This window comes from Nycticebus coucang, chromosome 13, assembly GCF_027406575.1.
Source record: "Nycticebus coucang isolate mNycCou1 chromosome 13, mNycCou1.pri, whole genome shotgun sequence".
Taxonomy (NCBI): domain Eukaryota; kingdom Metazoa; phylum Chordata; class Mammalia; order Primates; family Lorisidae; genus Nycticebus; species Nycticebus coucang.
The window spans coordinates 52762875-52775848 of record NC_069792.1 but is presented as its reverse complement, the minus strand read 5'-3'; the positions used below and the strand labels follow the sequence as shown (position 1 = coordinate 52775848).

At 39.7% G+C, this 12974-nt stretch overlaps 1 protein-coding gene across 1 annotated transcript; it reads right to left on the bottom strand.

Moving 5' to 3' along the window:
* Positions 1-11555: 11555 nt before the first annotated feature.
* On the bottom strand, positions 11556-12734 carry LOC128563400 (pseudouridylate synthase 1 homolog). The gene has a single exon (XM_053558682.1). It carries the CDS (start codon positions 12732-12734, stop codon positions 11556-11558), a length of 1179 nt encoding a protein of 392 aa, XP_053414657.1.
* Positions 12735-12974: the final 240 nt, after the last annotated feature.

The window sequence follows — 12974 nt, the reverse complement described above, 5'->3', positions numbered from 1 at the left end:
ATGGAAAAACATACCACGCTCATGGCTGGGAAGAATCAACATTGTCAAAATGTCTATACTACCCAAAGCAATATATAATTTTAATGCAATTCCTATAAAAGCTCCATTGTCATATTTAAAAATCTGGAAAAAATAATACTTTGTTTTATATGGAATCAGAAAAAACCTCGATAGCCAAAACATTACTCAGCAATAAAAACAAGGCAGTGGAATCATGCTACCAGACCTGAGACTGTACTATAAATCGATAGTGATCAAAACAGCATGGTACTGGCACAAAAACAGAGAAGGAGATGTATGGAACAGAATAGAGAACCAAGAGATGAATCCAGCTACTTACCGTTATTTGATCTTTGACAAGCCAGTTAAAGACATTCAGTGGGGAAAAGATACCCTATTTAACAAATGGTACTGGGTAAATTGGCTGGCAACCTGTAGAAGACTGAAACTGGACCCACACCTTTCACCATTAACTAAGATAGACTCTCACTGGATAAAAGATTTAAACTTAAGACATGAAACTATAAAAATACTTGAAGAAAGTGCATGGAAAACTCTTGCAGGAATTGGCCTGGGTGAATATTTTATGAGGAGGAATCCCCAAGCAATTGAAGCAGTATCAAAAATATACTACTGGGGGCGGCGCCTGTGGCTCAGTCGGCTAGGCGCTGGCCCCGTATACCGAGGGTGGTGGATTCAAACCCGGCCCCGGCTGAACTGCAACCAAAAAATAGCTGGGCGTTATGGTGGGCGCCTGTTGTCCCAGCTACTCGGGAGGCTGAGGCAAGAGAATCGCTTAAGCCCAGGAGTTGGAGATTGCTGTGAGCTGTGTGAGGCCATGGCATTCTACCGAGGGCCATAAAGTGAGACTCTGTCTCTACAAAAAAAAAAAAAAAAAATATATATATATATATATATATATATATATATATACTACTGGGACCTGATCAAACTAAAAAGCTTCTGCACAGCCAAGAACACAGTAAGTAAAGCAAGCAGACAGCCCTCAGAATGGGAGAAAATATTTGCAAAATTTACATTTCCTTATATATTTATAATGTTTTTTAAAATATACCACAGAGAACTCAAACGTATTAGCAAGAAAAGAACACATGATCCCATCTTGGGGTGGGCAAGGGACTTGAAGAGACACTTCTCTAAAGAAGACCGAAGCAAAATCTACAAACACATGAAAAAAAGCTCATCATCCTTAATCATCAGAGAAATGCAAATCAAAACTACTTTGAGATATCACCTAACCCCAGTAAGAGTAGCCCACATAACAAAATCCCAAAACCAGAGATGTTGGCATGGATGTGGAGAAAAGGGCACACTTCTACACTGCTGGTGGGAATGCACACTAATATGTTCCTTCTGGAAGGATGTTTGGAGAATACTTAGGGACCTAAGAATAGACCTGCCATTCGATCCTATAATTCCTTTACTAGGTTTATACCCAGAAGACCAAAAATCACAATATAACAAAGACATCTGTACCAGAATGTTTATTGCAGTCCAATTCATAATTGCTAAGTAATGGAAGAAGTCCAAGTGCCCATTGACCCACGAATGGAGTAGCAAATTGTGATACATGTATACCATGGAATATTATTCAGCCTTGAAGAAAGATGGAGACTTTACCTCTTTCATGTTTACATGGATGGAGCTAGAACATATTCTTCTTTGCAAAGTATCTCAGGGATGGAAGAAAAAGTATCCAATGTTCTCAGCTCTACTATGAAGCTAAATTATAGCTTTCACATGAAGGCTATAACCCAACTATAGCACAAGACTATGAAGAAAGGGCCAAGGAAGGGGAAGGGAGGGGGGAGGTTAGGGTGGAGGTAGGGTAATTGGTGGGGCCACACCTACGGTGCATCTTAGAATGGGTACAGGCGAAACTTAGTAAAGGCAGAATACAAATGTCTTCATACAATAACTAAGAAAATGCCATGAAGGCTATGTTGAACAGTTTGATGAGAATATTTCAGATTGTATATGAAACCAGGACATTGTACCCCTTGAGTGCACTAATATACACAGCTATGATTTAACAGTAAAAATGAAAAAGAAAGAAAAGTTTCCAAGGCAGAAGAGTATGGTCATCTACCTTTAAGTTTCTTAAACAAACAATTTTCAGTGCACAATACTATATCCTGCTAAACTAAGCTTAAAAATTGATGGAGAAATCAAATTGTTTTCTGATATCAAACACTGAGGAAATTTGCCACTGAAGAACCACAGGCTGTCCGATGGGCTAAAAAAGCACAAGCCATCTCTATGATGTCTCCAGGAAACAAACCTAACCTTGAAGGACAAAACAAGATTCAATGTGAAGGGTTGGAAAACAATATTTCAGGCAAATAGAAATAATAAAAAAGGAGGAGTCATAATCTTATTTTCAGTTAAAATGAATTTAAAGAAACTATAAGAAAGACAAAGATGGTCAATGGAACAATACAACAAGAGGACATTTCATTCTAAATATTTATGCACCCAACTTAAATGCTCTCATATTTATGAAACAGACCTTGACTGGTCTTAGCAATATGATATCCTATAATACCATGATATCTAATCTAATATCTGAATTTAACACCCCTCTAACAGATCTGGAAAGATTCTCTAAACAGAAGTTAAAGAAAGATACAAGGGACTGAAATGTTGCCATGGAATAAATGGGCTTAATAGACATATACAAAACATACTATCTCAAAGCTAAAGAATGTATGTCCTTCTTGTCAGTCCATGGAACATATTCCAAAATATATCATATCCTATGTCACAAATCAAATCTCAAGAAAATTAAAAGAATTGAAATTATACCTTGTATCATCTCAGATCACAAGACAATAAAGGTAGAACTCAACTCCAAAAAAAAAATTTTATCCCCCACACAGAGGCAAGAAAACTAAACAACCTTACACTGAATGACAATTAGGTCAAGGAAGAAATAAAGGAGGAACTCATTAACTTCCTTGAACATAACAACAAAGAAGACACAGCTACCAAAGCCTGTAGGACACTGCAAAACAGTTCAAAGTAAGAAATTTATTGCATTTTAGATGCCTACATCCGTAAAACAGAAGGAGGGCACGTCAACAACCTAATGAATCATCTTAAGGCAGGGGTCCTCAAACTATGGTCCGCGGGCCACATGAGGTCGTGTGAATTGTATTAGTTCCTGTTTTGTTTTTTACTTCAAAATAAGATATGTGCAGTGTGCATAGGAATTTGTTCATAGTTTTTTTTTTAAACTATAGTCTGGCCCTCCAACAGTCTGAGGGACAGTGAACTGGCCCCCTGTTTAAAAAGTTTGAGGACTCCTGATCTTAAGGAAATGGAAAAGGAAAAGCAATCCAACACAAACCTAGAAGAAGAAAAGAAATAACCAAAATTAAGTCAGAAATAAATGAAATCAAAAACAAAAGAATCATTGAGAAAATTAATGAAACAAAAATTTGGTTCTTCAAAAGATAAATAAAATTATTAAAGCTTTGGCCAGATTAGCTAGAAATTGAAAAGTAAAATTTCCAATAATCTCAGTCAGAAACAAAAAATGGGAAATAACAACAGATACCACAGAGATACAAAAGATTATCTCTTGACTACTACAAGAAACTCTATGCCCAGAAATTTGACAATGAGGAAGTAACGGACCAATACCTGGAATCACACCATCTTCCTAGACCTAACCAGGAAGAAACAGATCTTTTGAACAGACCAACATCAAGCACTAAGATCAAAGAAAAAAATATAAAAATCTTCCAACAAATAAAAGAAAAAAATATAAAAATCTTCCAACAAATAAACCAAATGGCTTCACATCAGAATTCTATCATACCTTCAAAGATGAACTTGTACCTATGCTGCAAAACCTATTCCAAACACATTCTATGAAGCAAACAGCACCCTGATACCAAAACCAGGAAAAGACCCAACCAAAAAGGAGAACAACAGACCAATTTCACTAATGATGATTGATGCAAAAACACTCAATAAAATTTTAGCCAATAGATTACAGCTACATATTAAAAAAATACATACATCATGATCAAAGTAGGCTTGCTATCAGGGATGCAAGGCTAGCTTAACGTACACAAAATCTTAAGTGTAATTCACCATATCAACAGAAGAAGAAAACAAAGACCATATGATCCCCTCAATAGATGCAGAAAAATTATTCGATAAAATTCAGCATCCTTTTCTAATAAGAGAACTTAAGAATATAGGTATAGGTGGCACATTTTTTAAACTGATTTAAGCCATCTATGACAAACCCACAGCTAATATTATACTGAATGGAGTAAAACTGAAAGATTTTCCACTTAGAACAGAAATCAGACAAACATGTCCTCTTATCACCACTACTATTCAATGTAGTGCTCGAAGTTCTAGCCAATGCAACCAGGCAAGAGAAAGAGCATCCAAATGGGAACAGAGGAGTTTAAACTGTTGCTCTTTGCAGATGATATAATCTTATAATTGGAGAATCCCAGATATTCAACCACAAGACTCCTGGAAGTCATTAAGAAATACAGTAATGTCTCAGGGTATAAAATCAATGTCTACAAATCAGTAGTCTTTGTATATGCCAATAACAGTCAAGTCAAGAAGCTAATCAAAGATACAATTGCCTTCACAGTAGCTTCAAAGAAAATGAAATACCTATGAATATAACTATCAAAAGAGGTGAAGCACCTCTACAAAGAGAATTATGAAACCCTAAGAAAAGAAATAGCAGAAGACGTTAACAAATGAAAGAAAATATGCTCTTGGCTGGGAAGAATCAACATTGCCAAAATGTCTATGCTACGCAAAAGCAGTCTACAGATTCAATGCAATTCCCATTAAAATACCAACGTCATACTTGAAGAACTTGAAAAAATAGGTCTTCATTTCATATGGAACCATAAAAAAAACTTTATAGCCAAAGCAATTTTTAATAATAAAAACAATGCCAGAGGCATCACTCTACCAGACCTTAGGTTATATTGCAAGTCCACAGTGATTAAAATAGTATAGTATTGGCACAAAAATAGAGACATAGATATATGGAACCAAATAGGAAACCAAAAGATGAAACCAGTCTCTTATAGCCATCTGATCTTAGATAAACCAAATAAAAGAATACACTGGGGGAAAAGAATCCCTATTTAATTAATGGTGCTGGGAGAACTGGAAAATCACATGTAAAAGACTGAAACTGGAACTGTACCTTCCCCCACTTCCAAAAATTGACTCAAGACAGATAAAAGATTTAAATCTAAGACACGAAACAATATAAATCGTATAAGAAAGAGTGTAAGAACTCAGGCTAGGGAAAGATTTGATGTAGAAGACTTTTGTGGCAATTGCGACATCAATAAAAATAAAGAAATGGGCCTTAATTAAGCCGAAAATCTTCTCCACAGTTAAGGACACAACAATTCAAGCAAATAGACAATTTCAAAATGGGAAAAGATATTTGCATGGTACAAATCTGACAAAGGGTTGATAACTAGAATCTATAAAGAACTCAAATTAGTCAACAAACAAAGAGCCAGCAACTTTATCTATCACTGGGCAAGGGATATGAAAAGAACTTTCTCTAATGAAGACAAACAAATGGCTAACAAACATATGAAAAAATGCTCATCGTCCTTAATCATTGCAGAAAAGCAAATCAAAACCACCCTAAGATATTACCTAACCCTAGCAAGAATAGCCCACTTCACAAAGTCCCAAAGTTGCAGGTGCTGATGGGAGAGAGGGGAACACTTTTACACTGTTGGTGGGATTGCAAACTAATAAGCTTCTTTGGAGAGAAGTATGGAGAATCCTCAAAGAACTCAAATTAGACCTCCCATTTGATCCCGCAATACCATCAGTAGGCTTCAACCCCGAAAAAAAAATTATTTTATCATAAATACATTTGCACTAGATTGTTTATTGCAGGTCAATTTACAATGTCTAAGGTGTGGAAACAATCTAAATGCCCATCAAGCTAGGAATGGATTAAGCTATGGTATATGTATACCATGGAATATTATTCAGCCATAAAAAGATGAAAATTTTACATCTTTTGTATTAACCTGAATGGAATTGAAGCACATTCTTCTTAGAAAAGTATCACAAGAATGGAAAACCAAATATCCAATGTACTCAATACTAATATGAAGCCAGTAGATGATCCAATACATGCCCACAAAAGAGAAAAACTCAGTTGAATTCAAGTGGGGAGGAGGGGCAACAGGAAGAAGGAGAGGGGAGTGGGGGAGGGGACTGGTGTGCTCCCACTTAATGGGCACAATGTAAGGGTACATGGCACATTTTTTGGGGGTGTGGGACATAACTACAAGAGGGATTCTACCTAACAAATGCAAATACTGTAACCTAGTTGTTTGTACCCTCACATTAACCTAAAATTTAGAAAAAAGGAATAACAATCGCCAACCTCCAGAATTATTCCCCACAATACCTGGGGGGGTCTTGTATCTTGTGTATCTACTTTAAAAAATACTAGATAAGGAAATTGTTCTTTTCTTTCTAAAATTTCTTAGAAATACATAATTATTACAATAATATATATTTATTAGCTAAATTTATTTTTTTATTTTTTTATTAAGATTAAATCATAGCTGTGTACATTAATGTGATCATGAGGCACCATACAATGGTTTCATAAACAGTTTGACACATTTTCATCACACTGATTGACATAGCCTTCCTGGCATTTTCCTAGTTATTATATTAAGACAATTATATTCTACATTTACTAAGTTTCACATGTACCCTTGTAAGATGCACCACAGGTGTAATCCCACCAATCACTCTCCCTCTGCCTATCCTCCCCCCTCCCTCCCCTCCCTCTTCCCCATATTCTTATGTTATAACTGGGTTATAGCTTTCATGTGAAAGACATAAATTAGTTTCATAGTAGGGCTGAGTACATTGGATACTTTTTCTTCCATTCTTGAGATACTTTACTAAGAAGAATATGTTCCAGCTCCATCCATGTAAACATGAAAGAGGTAAAGTCTCCATCTTTCTTTAAGGCTGCATAATACTCCATGGTGTACATATACCACAATTTACTGATCCATTCATGGATCAATGGGCACTTGGGTTTTTTCCATGACTTAGCAATTGTGAATTGGTCTGCAATAAACAGTCTGGTGCAAATATCTTTGTTACGATGTGATTTTTGGTCTTCTGGGTATATACCTAGTAGAGGAATTATAGGATTGAAAGGCAGATCTATTTTTAGATCTCTAAGTGTTCTCCAAACATCTTTCCAAAAGGAATGTATTAATTTGCATTCCCACCAGCAGTGTTGAAGTGTTCCCTTTTCTCCACATCCACGCCAACATCTCTGGTCTTGGGATTTTGTGATATGGACTAATCTCACTGGAGTTAGATGGTATCTCAAGGTAGTCTTGATTTGCATTTCTCTGATGATTAAAGATGATGAGCATTTTTTCATATGTCTGTAGGCCACGTGCCTGTCTTCTTCAGAGAAGTTTCTCTTCAAGTCCCTTGCCCAGCCTGCGATGGGATTACTTGTTCTTTTCTTGCTAATACATTTGAGTTCTCTGTGGATTCTGGTTATTAAACCTTTGTCGGAGACATAACTTGCAAATATCTTCTTCCATTCTGAGGGCTGTCTGCTTGCTTTACTTACTGTGTTCTTGGCTGTGCAGAAGCTTTTTAGTTTGATCAGGTCCCAGTAGTGTATTTTTGAAGCTGCTTCAATTGCCCAGGGGGTCCTCCTCATAAAATACTCGCCCAGACCGATTTCTTCAAAGGGTTTTCCCTGCACTCTCTTCTAGTATTTTTATAGTTTCATGTCTTAAGTTTAAATCTTTTATCCAGTGAGAGTCTATCTTAGTTAATGGTGAAAGGTGTGGGTCCAGTTTCAGTCTTCTACAGGTTGCCAGCCAGTTTACCCAGCACCATTTGTTAAATAGGGAATCTGTTCCCCACTGGATGTTTTTAATTGGCTTGTCAAAGATCAAATAACGGTAAGTAGCTGGGTTCATTTCTTGGTTCTCTATTCTGTTCCAGACATCTACTTCTCTGTTTTTGTGCCAATACCATGCTGTTTTGATCACTATTGATTTATAGTATAGTCTGAGGTCTGGTAGCGTGATTCCTCATGCTTTGTTTTTATTTCTGAGTAATGTCTTGGCTATACGAGTTTTTTTCTGATTCCATATAAAACGAAGTATTATTTTTTCAAGATCTTTAAAATATGACAATGGAGCTTTAATAGGGATTGCATTAAAATTTTATATTGCTTTGGGTAGTATGGACATTTTAACAATGTTGATTCTTCCCAGCCATGAGCATAGTACGTTTTTCCATTTGTTAATGTTTTCAGCTATTTCTTTTCTTAGAGTTTCATAGTTCTCTTTAGAAACTTTATTCTCGGAAATATGAAAATCTGAAGGAAATTGACCAATACTTGGAAGCATGTCACCTTCCAAGACTTAGCCAGAATCAAGTGGAAATTTTGAGCAGGCCAATATCAAGTTCTGAAATAGCATCGGCCATATGAAATCTCCCTAAAAAGAAAAGCCCGGGACCAGATGGCTTCACCTCAGAATTCTACCAAACCTTTACAGAGGAACTATTACCTATATTAGTCAATCTGTTCCAAAATGTACAAAAAGAAGGAAGACTACCCAACACGTTCTATGAAGCAAACATCACTCTGATCCCCAAACCAGGAAAAGACCCAACAAGAAAAGAAAATTATAGATCAATATCACTAATGAATATAGATGCAAAAATATTCAACAAGATCCTAACAAACAGAATCCAGCAAAACATCAAACAAATTATACATCGTGACCAAGTCGATTTTATCCCAGGGTCTCAAGGCTGGTTCAATATACATAAATCTATAAGTATAATTCAGCACATAAACAAATTAAAAACCAAAGACCATATGATTCTCTCAATTGATGCAGAAAAAGCTTTTGATAATATCCAGCCTCTCTTCTGATCAGAACACTTAAGAAAATTTGCATAGAAGAGACATTTCTTAAACTGATAGAGGCCATCTACAGCAAACCCACAGCCAATATCATATTGAATGAAGTTAAATTGAAATCATTTTTACTCAGATCAGGAACCAGACAAGGCTGCCCATTGTCTCCACTGCTCTTTAACATTGTAATGGAAGTTTTAGCCATCGCAATTAGGGAAGAAAAAGCGATCAAGGGTATCCATATAGGGTCAGAAGAGATCAAACTTTCGCTCTTCACAGATGATATGATTGTATATCTGGAAAACACCAGGGATTCCACTACAAAACTCTCAGAAGGGATCAAGGAATACAGCAGTGTCTCAGGTTATAAAATCAACATTCATAAAACTGTAGCCTTTATATATACCAATAATAGTCAAGCTGAAAAAACAGTTAAGGACTCTATTCTGTTCACGGTAGTGCCAAAGAAGATGAAATATTTGGGAGTTTATCTAACAAAGGACGTATTAGCTAAATTTAAAAGAGCGATTACTTTAGATCTTTAGTGACCCTTCAGAACTTATGGACCTATATTCTACAACATCAGCTTCTGCATGTAGTATGATAGCCATGACATTCTATTAAAAACCATCATAGTGGTGGCACTCAAGTGTCAAGGAAGGTTTAATTTGTGATACACATTCTGTCTTCTATGGTGGAAAAAGGTATAAAAAACCATCATATGGAATAGTTAATAGGAATGCTTAATTACTATTAACCTTCAGATTTTATCTAAAAACTGGTTAGTAGCAATTTGCTTCATCACTGTATTCTATCAATAACTGAAGTTGTGCCCTTTAAAATTTTTTTGTCTTTAAAAAATTAAGCTTATTTATAAATTATTAGTTGTCTATTTTTTGACACTTTGGGAAAAAAATAAGTTAATGGATGACTCCATACTGAACCTCAGAGTCAAAGCATTGTATAATAGACATTCTTTTATTTGACAATGTAAATGTTACTTTTTTGAATTATTATTATTGCTCAATATTTCATTGCAGCAATCATCTGATTTCTTTTCTGAATGTATTTATCTTCGTTCTTTACGAGGTTTTTGTTTCTAGTCCTTGTCTTCAACATTGTTATTGTTATTAAATTTTAAGCCTTTTTAATTTTGTGAAGGCAAAAAGTGGAAACCAAATAAATACATGTATATAAAAAAAAAGAAAATACATCATTCTTCTGAAATAAATGAAACAATGGAAACATTAAAAAAAAAATTAAGCTTACTGCCAGACATCATGTTCTGATGGGCCCACCACTAGCTGTGGCAAGGCTGCAGCAGGGCCTGCAGGTAGGATGAGAGGCCCCGGGCTGTGCAGTCCCACAGCTTCGCATCCCGAGGCTGGAGCTGCTTCCCAAGCCTGCCCCTCACTGGCCTCACTGCCCTCACTGCCCTAGGTCCTATGTGCACATGAGTTTGCAGCCTGGGGTGCAGGAAGAATGTTTCCATGGGTGTCTGGACAATAGGAAGGAATCTCCTTAAGCTCCAAGTGGGGACCTCACTCTTTGAAAACCCACTGACCACTATCAGTGGTCTCTCACGGCAGGGCAAAAAATTGAGAATGAAAGTAGAATTTCAACTTCAGACTGCATTTAGCCCCAGTACCTCTGATCATGTATACTCTTGTCCTAACTTATCCTTGGTGTTCAGATGCAATGGCTCATGTCTGTAATTCCAGCACTTTGAGAGGCTGAGGTAGGAGGGTTTTTTAAGGCTAGGGGTTTAAGACTAGCCTGAGAAACATAGTGAGACCCTGCCTCCAAAACTAAATTAAAAAAAAAAAATTAACCATGCCCGGTGGCTCTAGCCTACAATATAGTCCCAGCTTCTCAGGAAGACAAGGCAGGAGGATCACTTGAGCCCAGGAGTTCAAGGTTATAGTGGACTATGATTATGCCACTGCAATCCAGCCTAGGCAACAGAGTGAGACCCTGTTATAACAAACTACACCTGACAATTGTCTAGCCACCAAGTCTCACTTCCTACGAGGTCCCTCACAGGTGTGTAACAGAAAGTCAGACTCCAGGCTGGCCCTCCCAGAGGGCAGACGTCTGGGTCATAGCACGAGATGCTCATGCCCTGCACCCAGGCAACCTTCCGGGTACAGGGGAGGAGGGTAGACCTGGATACGAACATGGTTGAGAGGAGCAGATGCAGCCCCAGCAGCACTGGCCCTACCCCTATGAGCCTGGGAGACATGCCCAGGATGGCATCATGCAGGCCCAGTGCAGGGAGTGTGCAGGTGGTGAGGCATATCTCTTGGCCGCTTACCCCTGTTCCTAAGACTGCTACCCTGTTTCACCGAAAATAAGACAGTGTCTTATTTTAAGGTGTGCTCCCAAAGGTATGCTAGGTCTTATTTTCAGGGGACGTCTTATTTTTCCTGTAAGTAGGTCTTATTTTCAGAGCATGTCTTATTTTCGGGGAAACAGGGTATGTGACTCTGGGGGAGTAATGCACCTGTCTGTGCCTTGGCCTGCTCTTCTACACAATGGGAATGACACTCAGCCTGGCCTCTGTGAGGGTATGTCCTGCAGCCTAACCCTGCCATGACCCAGCCCCTACCTTGGTGCCTGTGCCAGCTGCTGCAAGGGCAGTGGCACTGAAGTCATGGACAGGGAGTGTACTGAGCCACTGGGCCATGGACCTCTCATCCCTCTGGATACTGAAGATGGTGGGGTAGATGTGCTCCTCCTTGAAGGCCGCAACCTTGCCTTCCTCCTGCACCCAGTCCAGAGGCTCGTGCAGCCCATCATTGACGAAGCACTGCTTGTACTTCTCAAAGTGCACCCTCTCCAGGAAGAGGCCAAGCTCTGGTGCCTTGGGCACATCAACCTTCTTCTCCCCCCAGCTGCACTCCAGGACACTCTCTCGGGCGTAGCCCTTCACGATTGCCACCACCAGGCCAACCATCTTCCGTATCTGATGCATCATGAAGCTCTGCCCCTTCACCTTGATGACAGCGAACTCCAGGCCCTCCCACTCGAAGGGCTCTTCGCAGAACATCTCCAAGATGTAACTCTCTGCGCCGGGCGGCCTTGGCCCCTTCTGCGAGGTGAAGTTGTGGAAATTGTGAGTACCCTTATAATAGGCCAGGAGCCTGTTGACTCGCTGCAGTGTCTCAGGGCTCAGGCGGTAGATCTCAACCTGCACGTCCCGGTCCTTGTGGGCAAAGGCAAAAGTGGGCAGCATGTAGCAGTATGTCCTGGCATCACACTTGTTCTTGGAGTTAAAGCCACCCGTCACCCTCTTCAGTCCCAAAATCCGAATGTGAGATGGAAGATGGATGTCGATCTTTTCTAAAATGTCATCAATCAGCCACACTTTCAGGGACGCTATTTGACCAGCTGCAGACACACCCTTGTCTGTCCGGGCGCACCACTGGAAGGAAATTTTCCTCATGTCTTCGCCATGATTTTCAGGGATACAGCCCGAGCGGACAAGGGCAGACACCAAGTCATCTTTGATTGTCTTAAATTGTGAGGACCCAGCATTCCTCTGCATGCCATTGTAATCCTTCCCGGCATAGGCCAGGAGCAGCACAATCTTCGGCTTGGGCAGCCAGGAGCGTGGCTCCTCCTCGCTGCCCCTGAGCTTCTTCGCCTGGTGCTCGGAGTCCTCCCAGGTCCGGGCTCTGCCGGGCCAGCCACCCCTGGCCTTCCTGTCCGGCGGGTGCCTGGACGCCACAGCGGAGGGTGCCTTCATGTTCCCAGCCATGGGGTGAGAGCTGAAAGACGGAGCAGAACGGGCGCGCAGTCCACGGTCCGCAGGCTGTCCACCTCCTCACCACCTCATCCAAGGCCCTCAGGTCAGGCACACCCATGCACCTGACCACCCGGGTCCCACCGCCCCGCCCCACCCCTGCTGAACCCTAATCTATGGGCCCTACTGCCCTGAGCTTGCTGACCCCTGATCTCTGGACCCTGCTGTCCTGACCCTGCTGACCCCTGACCTTCC

What these genes read in the sequence shown, in the direction of transcription:
- LOC128563400 (XM_053558682.1), bottom strand. Translation starts at nt 12,734, where the DNA reads ATGGCTGGGAACATGAAGGCACCCTCCGCTGTGGCGTCCAGGCACCCG.